This window comes from Notothenia coriiceps, unplaced genomic scaffold, assembly GCF_000735185.1.
Source record: "Notothenia coriiceps isolate Sejong01 unplaced genomic scaffold, NC01 NC01_scaffold00000339, whole genome shotgun sequence".
NCBI classification, from domain to species: Eukaryota; Metazoa; Chordata; class Actinopteri; order Perciformes; family Nototheniidae; genus Notothenia; species Notothenia coriiceps.
Genome location: NW_011333040.1, coordinates 4,736,845 through 4,752,430, shown reverse-complemented (window position 1 = coordinate 4,752,430; position 15,586 = coordinate 4,736,845). Strand labels below are relative to the sequence as shown.

Genomic DNA, 15,586 nt, shown 5'->3' with positions numbered 1-15,586 from the left:
GTCCTTGTTTTCTCGTGTTCAGTAGAATTTAACATACCTATACGCTCTCCCTCCCTCTCTCTAACCCCCACGCCCACCCGTCGCCTATCGTTGCCGACAGGACTCCTTATTGGGGGGGACGCGGAGGAGAGACGGAGGGAGACGCGGAAAGAGAGAGACAGGTAGGACACTCCAACCTCATCTAGTTATAACGTACGTTCGCGGGCAGGCTGGGCGGGGGGGCGTTTTTTTTGTTTCTTGTAAATTAGGATTTATCCTTTTTTCTTTAGAGTAAACTACACCGGTAAATGAGTTTTGTCTATGAAGGTAAGACGTGGTTAATGAGTGTCCAAAAGCTGTGTAGAGACTCCGTATAAAAAAATGGTGTGGACTGCGACTAGGATGTTACTTTGAGAGTAACTAATTATTGTTGACTAAACAAAAACTGTTAATTATGTCTTCTTTCGTTCTTCTACCTGGAAATAGATTAGGGGCTCCCCCTGTAAGTCAAAGGTGACGACGCATGTCTGTGTGTACGCAAAAATATCTCCAGTATGTCAGTGTGAAAAAATCTTGGTAGCCGTGTATGTATATGGTGTCGCAATATACGTGTGTACGTGTAGTCAACTCTCCAGTCTCGCCTCCGTCGGGTCAGGATCGGCCGTGGTCACTCGTCAACCCCAGATCCCACCGGAACGAGTCCCGTGAAGAGCCGTCACCCGGGTCCTCCTCACTTGACCGGGGAGAGGCATATGGTCAGGTGTGAGGCACTTGGGGCGACCGGTTGGGAAGCCAAGGTTTCAGGTTAGGAGATGTCTGACTTGGTGAGGGCGGGGCTCTTCACAGGCATACTACTACGCGTATACTTGGGCGATGGTACAACGGAATGAGTTTTGTCGATCGGAGAACACAAATACGACCGTTTTTTTTTCTTCGGTTCTATCCTGAAACTGGCAGACGCCACTATTCCGTTGCAGGACTTGTCAACCGTCGTTCACGGCGATCCGAACCCATGTGTACTTACATCATGTTTCTAATTCTATATAGCTTCGGTACTATTGACCATTCGTTTCAGGGGAAAGAATAATCTTGACTGTTTTACCTTATGTACTTGAGGTCGACTAGTCAGGGAGTAATCCGTATTGTTAGCTTGTAGTCGACTAAACTACTACCTTTTCTAAACAGGGTGACAGGGGAGGCGAAGTTATCCATCTGAGGAGACGTAATTACTTCCACTGTAAGTAAAACAAAGTATGTCACCCTACTGCAAGTCACAAACTGTGGGTAAATGTTGGAGAAGGCCGGAGTCTCAGGAGTTCTAGTGCTGTGGATCTGGGATCTGGGATCTCTGCGGGAACTCAGCAGGACACTACCACTGACTCCGCTATACCATACGAGCCGCAGACATAAACTCACATTTGCAGGGCTCCCCTGTCTGCTGCTACTAGAGGTTTAGCATGTCTTAAATGGATGGTTCGCCCCTCCTAGTGGAGTTGTATCAGGAGTCAGAGCTCTAATAAGAAGTAATCGTGCCGTTGCTTTAGCGTGGCCCCCCGAAGAGCGATGCTGGTCAACAAAACAGCTGGAACTTAGAGATTGTTAAAAAGAGACGTGGGTTTATTTGCAAATCTGCTCCACTGTGAAATAAAAAGGCATTGCTTATTCCTTGCATGGTTGTAAGAGGGATCTTCACAGGGGATTCACAGCTTTTAAACGTCTAATTGCAGTTGGAACCAAACAGCTTTGTGATAAGGAATAAATAGTTACAAGGAAGTGCTGTGAGCTGAAAGGGCATACATTGGATCATAGTTAAAACGATGTTAAGTTAAATGCATTAATATTGAAGCCTCTGCTTTGTTGGGACAGTTTTAAGTCGGATCGGATCTGAGATCTGAGGTTAAGATTTGATATGCAGTTTATGCAAGCAAAATGGGCCACCGCCACATCGGGCTCTGACTGATAACAGCCAAGGGCATCTTTAAGAATTGACACACTCTTTAAAACATACATCTCATGAAAAAGACTTAAAGAGGGCCAGTTGCAAATGTAATATAACTTGGGGGATGCAGCAGTGAAATAGCATCAGTGTGCAGGCAGCGGCTGTTCACAAAGTAACTGCCTGGGTCTGAGAGAATACTATGCTCACATCACATCTGAAAGCCAAACACACTGGCAGACAGAGGCGAGGCAGACAAGGCTGATGAAGAGTGAGGAGAAAAGGCAGGCTCAATTGAGCTGGAGAGATATCGCCCTATTTCACCTTTTTGCATCACTTGCTTTTGTACTATATGTCCATTCAGACCAGAGCCTTATGGCATGAAAGCGAGTTTGATGAGTTCATCTAAGTAAATAAGCAAAAAAAGAGGATGAAAAAAAAGTGTTATGACATATCTGATTCCTCTAACACCCGTTGCAACCGAGAAAACAAAGAAACCTGGACCAAAGGACTTTCAGTATTCAGAACAATGCAAGTCAAGAGCTCACAACACATGAGAAACTTAAGTGTAATTCTGCTCACTTCTATTTTGATGCACTTTTTTTTATCCCCATAAATATTTGATGAAATGGGTCCAAACCAAAGCTATATAACACTCCCGCATAACTGATGCTCACACCCAAGAGCCATCAACATTAGGGCTGATTGAGTGCCTTCAAATGAATTAAAACTGCACATTGATTACTTGAAGGAATAAATGGCTCCTTCCCAACACATTCACCCGCCATCCCTCAGCTCTGCTCACACGCAATAGATCCCAGAGAAAGCAGCGTTGGGAAGACAGAAAGGAGAGAAAGGGGACGGATAAGACCTTGGCAAATGCTCGTTTTGACTTCCAATATATTTTTTAATGATGTGTTGATTTGATCTCTGTGGGAAGTTAATTAGGTTCATAGATTGCTCCGGGTATTCTTCAGGTAATTCAGGGTGTCGTGATCTCTAGAACAAAAAACCCTGAGACCTCGTTCTGCTCCAAACACACGGCAGCGTTATTGGGAGTAGCTAATTATTTTTGCTATGTCAGAGGTGGGCTTTGTTGCCAGTAGTAAAGCATTGAAAAATGAATAATAATTGGAAAATGTAATAATATAAGGCTAGCAGACAAAAAGAACCTGGCCTACATTGTAAAAAGTTAATGCCATTTACAGAAGTTGCTGTGATCCTCTGAGGACAACGTTCACACTTCAACCTCACCAAACCTTCTTGAATCATATTAGATGCCATTGACTAGTAAGGAATAACTAAGAAGAATAAAAATTACACAATAATATTCATTCTGTCAATCAGGACCACAGAGGCTTGAAGTATCAGGACAAAGAGTGGAAGTGACATTGCATTGAAACTAATGGAGGATCGAATCAGAATCCCTTTATTCGTCCCACAAAGAGGAAATTGCAAAAATATTCCAGTCTTTCTACAGAATTTCTGCACTCTCAAACCGAGGTAGTAGCTTCAGGATGAGCCTTAGGCGTCTCCCAGCTGTCAAAGTTGGGAGGATATACAATGAGGCCAGTCAGTTTCCGCCGAACAAGTCGTTCAGCTCAGAGCAGGTACAGGACCTGCAGGGTGGTTTGCATAGTGGATCAGAGAAGGTTGAGAGAAGCAGAACCTCTCATTAAAACCTTCAGATATCATTAGTTCTTCCATCAACACTCCTTCCCATCTCCTCTGCAGCTTTGCCTCTGTGGAGCAGCTGTCTTAAGAATAGCACAACCTAACATAAACATGAATAAATAAATCTCCTATCTAATCACTCGCTTGAAAAGATTCATACACACTCCCACCTTTGAGCCATATTTTATTTAAACAAAGGACATCAATCCTTGAATCATAAATAAAAGGGCCGCTCCACGCCAATTGTTTTAAAATGATAAGCTATAACTAAATCCCCATAATGAAGCTGATCCGCAGAGACCAAGGTCAAAAGTAAAAATCATTTTTGTAATCCGATGTAGAACAGTTCCCTTACACGGTGGCATAATTAACTTGAATATATTAATTCTTTAGTACATTGCTTATTGAATTATATATCCTCAATTTGCCTTCCACAATACAGTGTATTGAGCAATGATGGCGAATAAGGAGTAGTATATACGACCTGTTGGCATAGCTGCAGCCCCTGAGCAGGAATCATTATCTCCGTCTCACTGAAGGACTCTGTGTTGGGTTCAGGGAGATCATGAACCTCCCATGAATTGGCCTATTGGTCTGAGTGAGCTGTAATTGCTTTCTCAGGACATGGGGAAAGATTTCAATATTATAAGTAACATTGTTAAACCGTTGGGTGAATTCAGAACTAATGGAATACGGCCATTAATTGGGGATTATTTGGGGATTTCAAGGTCTGACATACAAAACACATCGCGCTAGTGATTAAAGCTGATCCATAAAAATGTTGGGGTGGCCGAGTTCACTTTGCACTTTATTTGCTTTAGGTATGTGCTTAGGTATAACTATTGCTTTTGCGCCAACAACACAGTAGGAAGAACAATGGCAGAGAGAAAGAAAATGAGACATTTCAGTGGGCTACTATTCCTGACCCATGAGTGCAGAGGCATACCTCAAAACTTTAGGCAAGGAATTCAAATGTGAAAGGGGGAGAAATTGGGATATTAAATGTGGGATTTAATATGCCGTTTAATTTAGCAATGGGGCCAATTTGCATAGAAAGGGGCCAATTTTAACCAATGTATCCATAACCCCTATTTAAATTTGTGCAAATATGAAAAAAAGCACTGATACGCTAGTTGCTTGGCAGCACAGGTGCATTTTGCCCTTTGCAGGTGCTTTAAGGATTACACGTTTTTGTTTTGTTTTATAGGGTAACTTATCGAGAAAGTTTCTTGTATCTAGGCAACACATAAAGGAATTTTTTAATAATTTGTACTGTTACAAAGCTTACACTACTATCGACCACTTCACATTAGGCAATAACAATTTGTCAGGTTAATTAGCATATCTATTTAGCCATCAAATGAAAAATACAACCTGTACAACTAACTAGCCCGCTAAGCTAACTAAATAATTCCGAAACGCCATAGACATCTGGCCATAGCCTCATGAGTTGACATAATACGTTTAATAACTGAAACAATTTATAAATATCTGTCATTTTTCATTAAGTGCCCTGCATTCAACCCATTAACCCCTTCTGCTTGAGCTCCAGCTGAATACCAGTTTGACAAAGGCGCCGACACTGTAAAACTTTCCCATTGTCTTGTCAGTCATGCCTGAAGAACTCACATTCACATCTCATATTCTCCCTTTTTGATCCGCCAAAAATGGCAAAGATTCTTTTATATTCAAATGAGAACATTAACATTAGACATCCGGCATCACAAAGTCCCTCTCTGTTAGCATCTCATTTGAATATCTCATATCTTCAAGACACAGCTCTGTTAGAGTCATCTGGGCTTTTGTCCCCAGCACGGGACACCACAGGCAAGTCAGAGAGGTGTCACACATCCAGTCTAGTAATTTGTCATGAAAGAACCCTTTCCTGGGATGAAGGTAACATGCTGTCAAGGTTATAATGGCTAGCATAAACACAGCTAATTAATTAGACACCACGTTAGGCAATGGGTAGGCCAAACTGCAGAGAGAATTCATAATACGCTAATATGTTACATATAGTCCTAAGAATATTGTGTAGGGAAGGTAATATAATTATGTTGGTGTGATGATCAACAAGGAGAGACTGATAAGGAGTGTCTCAGTAGCACCTGTAACAACCTCAAAGAGAGCATGCATTATAAATACAAAAGGCAAGCCATTGTCTATTAGAGATGAAGACCAAAACGCAGTCAGACAATAACATGTCAGCATCTCTTTAAGTGCACACCAACTCCCTCAGACATCTCAAAATGCCAAACAAAATGAAAATGGCACGCTTCGGTTCAGAAACTTGGCGCTGAGTGAAAACTTTCAACAATGCTTTTCTCAGAGGACCGAGTTGTCTCGTTTTAGACTTTGATAGTAAATTGCAGCTAATCCATTATATACTGTTCACTGGGATGAGAAGAGGCTTTTATTATTACGTCAGGTTTGTTATATCGTAATTAGTGAACATAGAGATCAAGCATTGCTGTAGCCAATCAAAGGCTCGGTGGGAGTAAGCATGCAGGTTCAAATGGAAAACTTTAAATTGAGACAGAGAGGTAAACATACAAATTCTGAATGTCTATACGTATCTTGAAAGTGTGGCATTTTGGGTTTTCAGAATCCTGGTGTAATTAGCAGTAATTCTCATAAATATCAGGGAAGCTGAAGACACACAGAATACCAATTCCTCTGCCCCAGGCTATATCTTTTTTTTTAAATTGCTTTATTTGATTACTGATGAGCATATTTGGCGATTCCTTCATAAGGCAATAAATACATACTCTTATTTTTGAAACTAGAGATGTTAGAATTGTAAATGCAGGTTCCATCTGTCCATCTTCTCCCGCTTATCCGGCTTATCCGTGGTCGGGTCGCAGAGGTAGCATTTCCAGCAGAGAGCCCCAAACTTTCCTTTCCCTGGCCACATNTTACCTGTGTTCTAGTCCAAGTCCAAGTCACCTAAGAAGAGTCCAAGTCAAGTCCGAGTCCCAAGTCTTCATGTATTAATCTTCGTGGATATATGTGTTGAAATCAACACATATATCCACGAAGATTAATACATGAAGACTTGGGACTCGGACTTGACTTGGACTCTTCTTAGGTGACTTGGACTTGGACTAGAACACAGGTAATGATGACTCTGACTCGACTCGGACACTCCTTGGGTGACTCGGACTCGACTACGACTCTCCCTTGGTGACTCGCACTCGAAGAGTGGTGACTCGAGAGTGACTTGGACTTGTGAATTGGTGACTTGACTACAATACTGCTGACAGGCGACAGAGGTCCACAGTTGCCCCGCAGCAAGGCTCCTCCCGCCCTCCCGTAGACAGTTCACGAGCTCAGTCACTTCGTAGACAGTTCACGAGCTCAGTCACTTCATAACACCAAAGATGGATGGCGGTAAACGCTCTAAAGTGAGGCACCACTACACTAAGAAAGAAAAAGACAAGGCACAGTATAATGCCTGTTAATAGCTTGCCACAGGCATAGCTCAGTTAAAATAAAGCACAGCTATTATGCAATACATTTGAATTGCATGTATATTTTTTATTTGTAAAAATGTCAGTTAAAGCTTAAAATAATTAAGATATTTTTGTTATCTAAACGTTTGACATCTTTCTTTTACAATTTTGGAATCGAAACGGGGAATCGATAAGAACCGGAATCAATGCATTTCAAACGATACCCATCCCTAGCTGAGCCTGTGACACAATCCAAAAGACATCAATGCAGATACAAAGTTTGTGAAAGGACTCACCTTGAAGAAATGTGTCCTCCTTGTTGTGTCTGTTAGCAGCGAGTGAACCAATGATTGGAAACCTTCCACTGTATTCATGATTTTTAAATCCCTCTTCTAGGAGACAAAATAGAAACAAAATTAAACTTTTTCCATCCTTAAGTCTTAAAATAATATATTGACGCAACACTACAGTCCGAGATTGTGTAACGTTTAATTCTGCAAATACCTCCAATATTATAACTGTTGTAATTGTAATGCAGCATGAGGCCATGGAGCATAAAGATCATGCCATTTTTCTTCAGTATAAAACCTGCAAACAGTTTACAGTGACAAAAATGGGAAAGCAATTTGTAGTGCGAGTCTAGATATCAAATGTAATTTACTTTAGTAGTTGCAGAGGAGGTTAACACAGCAGCAGGAGCACGGATCCTTTCCAGATGTGACATTATCTCCTTTTTATCCGGCTGTGTAGAGCAGAGCTCCAAGATCAACTGAAAATAAATTGATAAACCGTACATTCAGACCAGCAAACGGATCATTAAAAATACTTGGCAATGATGTGTCAAAATGGAGAATATTATAGTCAGGTAGATAGGAAAGGCATCAGATTCTCACCCGTGCTCTCAGCCCCAGTGCCAGCTTGCCCTGGTGTCTCGCAGTGAGCAGCCCAGGGACAGTCTCACATAGTGAGGTCACAAATTCCTCCACAACCCCATAGTGCATCACATCCCTCTGCTTCATCACCTTCCACAGAGCTGCAGACACCAGGCGCACAGGCGGGGCCAGGAGCTGGAGTGCAGCTAAAGGGAGGGTGGCATCTGTGCAAGAGACAAAAGAAAAGAGACAACAATCATTGCAACTCATGTGAATAAATAGGCAGGGTTGAGAATGTGTGTCTGTCTCTATAGATTGAAGATTCCGATGTTACAGTACTGGCAATAACCCAGGTGGTGGTAATGCAGGGGTCCCACATCAGCTGTCAAATTGTCACCTTCCACTGCCACTACAATATTGACAGTTTCACATGTATTTGAATCCTTATTCCATGTATTAACACTTACCATTTTCCTTAGCTTTTCTTGCAGTCATACTGCTGAATTTGCAAGCTAGCTTAAGCTAATGAGGTGAACGTCTATTAACTAGCTTAGCAACTTTGACACATAACTCCCAAATTCCGCTTCAAATCTGCCGCTAAAATAACAGTTTACCCGAGGAACGTTAAACAGGAAATACTTCAAGAATGTTGTTTCCTAACTCCTGCAGTTATCTGTCGTTAACGTTACGCCTCGGTAGTCCTGTTGTTTTTGTTTACCCGCTCAAAGGCTCAAACAGCTAGCAACACTTCTCTAAAGTTCTTCTTCTCATCCTCCCGCCTTCGCCGCAACAATATATAGGGTTTCAAATGCTCACCAGGGTGCGCCGGATTAGCGGTGCTTAGTACATTTGTAATTAAGGACATTGGTTCGAACAGGAAACTCAATCCGCGCGCGAACTATAATATATAAAACAAGCGCACACCCTGATTTTACAGGATATGACGTAGCAGTTTCGACAGCAGTTAGAAGAAGTCTATGTCAGTCTATATGGCGCTGGTTGCTACCATCTGTTTATTAAATGTTTAATAATAGTTAAACATCGTTTAAAACTGTGCGGAGAAATAGTGTTAAGACTGTCAATTTATTTTAATGAGCCTATGAACACAGAATGATGATACTATAAAAAACAAATAAAAAAGGTATTATGAAGCAAAATAATGGCTCAGGAAAAAGCAAGATAAATCGTTGAATATATATATATATATTAGGAATTAGCGTTGGAAAATAGATTGATTGGACATGTATATCAGCTAATATAAGCAGCTATACAATTTAAAACATGACTATCAGATGTTTAAAACTGTGCAAACAGTATTGGCTTCAACTAAAATGATCCAGTATCAGTTATTATCTAAAGAGGTAATACCTTTGCTAGTTGAAAACATTTATCTCACACACAAACACACAGAGGCAACATGAACTTTGCCTTTTATGTCCTGTATCTGAGTTATCACCATGTTTAGGACAAAGTCCAGCTGCTGGGGCAATAACAAGCTGACATTATCACCATTTGCTACACCAAAACAGCTTACGAAATAATACGTCCAGGAGAAGAGACAACAAGAAACTGAGAAACATGGATACAACCTCTTCATTTATCAAGTGAGTGAAACATTACTTTTGGCCTGTTGATATTGTATTGATTGGTTCACGACCTCTTCGCTTGACTAAAAATCTAAATATCATTATGTTGCTGTTGGAATAATTATTGTAGGGGCTAGGCTTAAGTAGACTGACTGATTAGAGTAACAAAGTTGATGATTTGTCATTTTAAGATATGTTTTAATGTGAAATTTGACATTTAGCTTCATTATCATGAGAGTTGTCCTCTTTTTATAAAGATTTTGATACGTAAAAGTGTGAAAAACGCAAATGTAAATATTATAAAACTATTGATTGTTTAATGTCATTTTGGCTTTCTTCAACACTGGCATGACATAAAGTGTGACACTTAAGTAGAACAGAGCTATCATTAATGTTGTTAGTAGAGGTGCTTTTCCTTTAATGACAAGTCGAAATGTCTGTTGTGAAATCCAACAAAGTAAAACAGTTCATGACCGTTTCACCTGTTTTTTACTCAGATCTGTGACCAAGCGAGTGTGGTCCCCACCTCAGCGTCCCTTCAGAGTATGTTGTCACAACAGGGAGACCAGGAAGGGCATCACAGCCGGGACCCTGGAGGAACTCAAAGAGAGGGTGAGAGCCGTTGGAAAACATAAATAATGGAAGGAAATAAAAGAATAGACTCTGGGCTTATAGTAAATGGGATATTATAAATATATAAAATAACAAAAATTAGGAGAAAAACATTAAAAAGTCTGATAAAAGGCAGTGCTAAAAACATTGGTAGAAACAAAAAAGGATAACGTTGAGAAAATATATTTAAAAAAGAGATCAGTTCTCTTAGAATGAAGTTCAAACCTTTATAATTTGTCCGCTTAAAATGTCAGCAATCAACAATTGAATGGTTATCTCATCTAAAATCTTTGATGATGTCAAATATATGATCACATGCCAGTCAAGGCTGCACTAAAGTGGTGTGAAGATAAGATTTCTGACGTGTAGATAAGGGCCAGACTGCATTTTCTGATAACATTTAAGTATTAATTATATGTTTAGCTGCTGGCTAATTGAAAGTGGCTCCAATTAGAGTTGAAAGGTAACAGGAAATGGTTTCCATCTGACTACAAATAGCTTCATATATGAAAATACATTTTGTTCTGGAGTCCAGCTAATTAATGTAACAGTCAATACAAAACGAAGTATACTATATTTGTTTCTAGTGCACAATCATACAGCTTGAGTCTGTGCTGCAGGTCTGCCAGGCCCTGCTGCTGTCCCTGTCCGCAGGGTCTCTGTCTCTGGCATGTGAAGAGGACGGCACTGAGGTCGACTCCGACGAGTTCCTCATGACCCTGCCCGACAACACCATGCTCATGGCCCTGGAGCCTGGAATGACATGGAGACCACAACCGGTATGTTTGAGGAGATAACCCAAATGTTATTTATTATAAACCCTCATCTATACTTTTATGAGTCTTAATATATGTGCTCTGATCCCCCCCAGGGTGCAGTTGTGCCCAAATCTCAAGACCACAACAAGCCCCGTACTGGGAGAGACATAGCTCGTGTGACCTTTGACCTGTACAGGATAAGCCCAAAGGATGTCTTTGGCTCTCTGAATGTGAACGCCACTTTCCAAGGCCTGTATTCTGTGAGCGCTAACTTTGAGTGTCTGGGGCCCAAGAAAATCATCAGGTAACTAGCCATGCAGAATAAAACACCACAGTGATAATTGTACTTCAATTCCCATCTCTATGCGTTCCATACTTATGTTATTTTTCTACCTCGCAATAATATATGGAAAATACTTTGACAATCTGCTCGAATGAGAAGTTAAAGAGCATTAAACCGAGTGCAATGTCAGTGAAACACAACCATACTGACAACTTTATCTTGTTTTTCAGAGAAGCCCTGCGTGTGGCCTCCACCCTCCTACACGCCGCTGGACGCCTGCTTATCACTACCGCCTCCGTGATCCGTCGCATTATCGAAGGCGCAGAGCTCTGGCAGCCACAGAGGACAGAGTACAAAGCCAGCTGTATCCGACCTGCTTAGACGTATCATAGAGCAACTTGGACTGGTCATATTGTTGACTAAATAGGGATCTTTAACGCGTGAAGACCTGTAGTAACAACAGAGGAAGCTTTTTGAATGTAGCTGGATAACATGAGAATAACTGTCATCTGTTTTTCTATTGTTTGTGCAATATATTTCACATCATATTCTAGAATTGTCCTTTGTTTTTGGTAATTTGGTAACTATTTTTCTATTTGCTTTGAGATTACAGCCGCTGTTCACGGATCATTTTTTCAATTTGTGAGTGTTTCGATGTAAATAAAGACAAGAAAAGTCATGTTCAAACAACATAAACTGTTTTACTTGAACGACAATAAAAACGTCTGCACGGTACAAAAGGAAATCGTTGATGTGAAAATAGCATCCATGTTGCAAATTAGAAAAGACTGTACATACATCATAACCGCAAACAGGTCAATAACAATAACAGAATAACAGAATACATTCATGTGAAAGAGGAGCAAATGGCATGTGAACAAATGTCTTTCACAAAACCACAAAATGAAAGTGAACAAACTTCTTCGGATGCCTCCTTTAAAACGTGAACAGAGGATTCAATTGACTTCCCATTTGAGGTTATTCGGTGCACAGGATTTGACCTCCTTCTTTCACAGTGCTTCAGGCTCTGCCGGGTACCTGACGTTGGCGACGGCCTGGCCGTATTGCTCGCTATTCATCCAGTGCGGCCTGGATCTCCTTGATATAATAGCGCATGTTCTCCGACCCAATGAACCAACCTGTGGGCGTGGCAATTCCAAACACCTCAACCAGCCTGCTGTACGCCTCAACGTCTGGATACTGGCATTTCCGTGGAAAGCCTCCTTCATCCTCGACAACTGAAACTGTGCCTCTTTGTTTTGGGTACCAGACGGGGTGGGGAAGGCCCCTTTTTTTTTTATAGTTGCCTCCATTGGTGGTTGGTTTGACTCTGTTTGTGCGTCTGCGTTTCTGATTCTCCTCACAGTGACTTTTCTCAGGGGTCTTTTCCCATTATTAGAGGTAGAAGGAGGTGTGTCGTCATTTTTTCCCAGCACTTCTGTCTTGGTTGTACAGTGGGAGGAGGCATGGCATGCTGGGCCTGAAGTATTGAACACCAAAAGGGATGAGCTAGGGGCATTGCATCCTGTGTCTCATTGAGTACCCTACTTTCAGGGACAGGACGTTGCTTCTCTTTTTGGCTTCCTATTCCCTTTTCGTCTAAATAAGCGTTATCTTCCGACTGAGTGGACTTCTGACACTCCACTTCCTTTGTTTGCTTCTTTTTGCCCTCTCCCACAATATTCTCCTCCGCCTTGCTGTTCTTCTTAATTCCACCTCGTCTGTCACCGTCGTTACTTATTCCGCTTCCTCTGAGTATTCCTTTCCTTTCTTCTACTTTTCCATCCTTGTCTTTCTTCATTAGCTGCTCCTGTTCATTCCTTCGCTCAATAGTTCCATCAGCCTCCACATTTCCCCCACTTCTCCTTCCCTCAACTTGCACCCTGATTCCTCCCGTAACCTCTCCTGCCTTCCTTCAGTCAGGTTGTTTTACGTTTATTTTTCTTTGTCTCCATCCTCTTCTGTTCCCCTTTCCTGGTTTGCAGCTCTGCCTCCCTCCCAACTCAACTTGAACGCCTCCGAACCTTCCTGATGGTCATTAAATCCCCAGCTGATGCCATAGCGGAGCTCTGTCATCATCGAACACACCTTTTCACCTGGTCTGGGTGCAAGGAGCAGCGCTGTGCCAGTGTCAGCTGTCTGTTCTGGTCAGGTATGGACAACTGCTCGAAGGCCTTGTTTCAGCTCTTCTGCACCATCCAAGCCTGTAGGTTTGAAACTCATTTGTGAGTGCACCCATATAAGCTTCTCGCTCGTCAGAGACCACGGGGAGACACAACACATTGCTCTGGTTGGCCATCATGTCAACGTTTGGTTCTGATAAATCTCGCTCACGGAAACGCTGGTTGTCTTTTGTATGCAGCCGGAACCTCCAGAAATGTTTCTGCCTCATCTTTCACATCTGTGGGGATGCAGGACTGTAGAGTAGTTAACAAAAAGGTTGATAAAAAGAAAATTGAATTTATTTATACAGTACATTTTCCTGAAGGACACTTTTATCTTTTTGCTAGTTATGAACAAGGAAAGATTTTTTTTGGCCTAAAATCTTGAAACCAAAAACACAATAGTGGAGAAAATAAAGTGAAATAATTCCCTTCAGTGAAGTAAAAAGGGGACTTAAAAACGTTAGTGATAGGAAGATATAGTGCAAGTAAATAATGTTACCTTATAGTTTAACTTTACATGGATATGTTATTGCATTATGGCGGAAGAAGTACACAGATGTTATACTTAAGGAAAAGTCATAATACCACAGTCTAAATACTTTGTTACAAAAAAAGTCCTCATTCAAAAAAGTTACTCAAGTCAAATTAAAAAAAACAATAGAAGGCAAAATATCTTAAGTACCAAATCTAAAAGTACTCATTATCCAAAGTGGCCTTTTTTCGGGAAATAGATATTATACATCTGCTATAGTAATGCATTATGTGACAATCATGTGCAGCTGTTAAAGGATCACGTAACATTAGATACACTTGTATATACTGCCAGTTATTCCATTCCCTGATAGAACATCAGAGGTATTATTTGATTTTAATGTTCGTAAAATAACATAAAATGCAAAAGCAAATAGTAACTAAATGTTGTCAAAAATGTAAGTGAGTACCCATATTTGCTGCCAAAATGTAGAAGTAAAAAACTAGCATAATATGGAAAATACTTTTAAGTACAAGTGCCTTTTTACCTCTAATATACTGAAGTTAAAATTTAAGTAGGTCCAACTTTAGTAGAATGTACTCCAAGTATATTTCAGTAAATGTTCTGCATTACCACCTCATTGGCCGATAACACCAACATGAATAACGTAATAGGGTTATATTTTAAACTTATTTGTGGTAACAATTTCATATGAACTAGTTAGCTAACTTTAGCTAGCAAGGCTACGTTTGCTCTTGAAGTAATTTCTTTCCGATTCAAGTTAGGTTAACTGTATTCCACGGTAACATGTACAGTAATGTTATTGCCGTTAACTTTGGACCGTTTGGTTGACAAACGATTGCAATAATTTGAAATAAATATCAGTTGAACATTGACTTAGCTTAGCTTTTGGTTTAGCTGTGACGTTGTTTTGTTTACATCCCGAGCGTTTGTGATTACAGTTAAACAATAGGTACTTTTTATATTCCTATAAGTATCAATATGCTTGGGCAGCTTCAAGAATACACCGATATTAGATCACTTATTTCAATTAATGACTGGTTTTGAGTCCTTACCTTTCAGCGTCTTACCTTAAGTGGAGGATGCGCCTGTTAAGTTATTTGACAGTGTGTTTCTGGATTGGTCAATTAAAACCGGCCCTATCCGTACACTTCAAGTTAACTCTTTAGGCGTTTATCCTATTTAAATTGTTCCCCCGCCGCTCGCTCCGTAAAATGATAGCTTATATTATAAACAGTCTAGTGTAGTATACATGTAGGCTATCAAGTAGCCTTACTGTACACATTGAGGTAGGCTAACTTTTACTTTAATCGAGTATTTCAAGTTATGGCTAGTTTAATACTTACGTTTATTTTACCATTTAGGTAAAGTTACTTTTGCAGATTTAGGTTATGAATGAAACATTATGAAATCAACAAGATATTATGATTATACAGTATTTATTACAGGTTAAGCCATCCATAGTCATTTCAAATAAACCCCACCGTTACCAAGTGCAACATTGAAGTGGAACAAACAGATAAATCCACAATAACTTTTCTAAAACCATTAAACATATCTGGGTGCCTAAAATGGCTATTTTGCAAAACTAAGTACTTTTGTAGGTTTTAAGTATTGCTACTTATGTTAGGCCTACTTGAGTAATTCATCCGAGTACAACTTCCACCTCTGATTATCCATATATTAACTAACTATAAACTATATATTATTAACCAACTATACCTATGTTTCCAGTCATAAGGTACAACTGTATAGGTGGTAATATGACAGCCTAAA

The 15,586-nt window shown here is 40.4% G+C and overlaps 2 protein-coding genes and 2 long non-coding RNA genes across 4 annotated transcripts in view; 3 read left to right on the top strand and 1 right to left on the bottom strand.

Annotated features, from left to right (window-relative positions):
- Nucleotides 1-15,586, top strand: part of glmna (glomulin, FKBP associated protein a) — a 458,443-nt gene that overhangs the window by 148,145 nt on the left and 294,712 nt on the right. The window lies entirely within an intron of this gene.
- The window catches only part of LOC104943254 (uncharacterized), a 158,699-nt gene that overhangs the window by 121,465 nt on the left and 21,648 nt on the right, over nt 1-15,586 (top strand). The window lies entirely within an intron of this gene.
- On the top strand, nt 9,375-12,043 carry cideb (cell death inducing DFFA like effector b). The gene is made up of 5 exons (XM_010768587.1): nt 9,375-9,517; nt 9,997-10,111; nt 10,732-10,890; nt 10,983-11,173; nt 11,383-12,043. Exons 1-5 carry the CDS (start codon nt 9,492-9,494, stop codon nt 11,531-11,533), a joined length of 642 nt encoding a protein of 213 aa, XP_010766889.1. The 5' UTR covers nt 9,375-9,491; the 3' UTR covers nt 11,534-12,043.
- Nucleotides 11,834-14,965, bottom strand: LOC104943248 (uncharacterized). The gene is made up of 2 exons (XR_798094.1): nt 14,866-14,965; nt 11,834-13,569 (listed from the first exon to the last, which is right to left on the bottom strand). It is a non-coding gene; the product is annotated as an uncharacterized lncRNA (long non-coding RNA).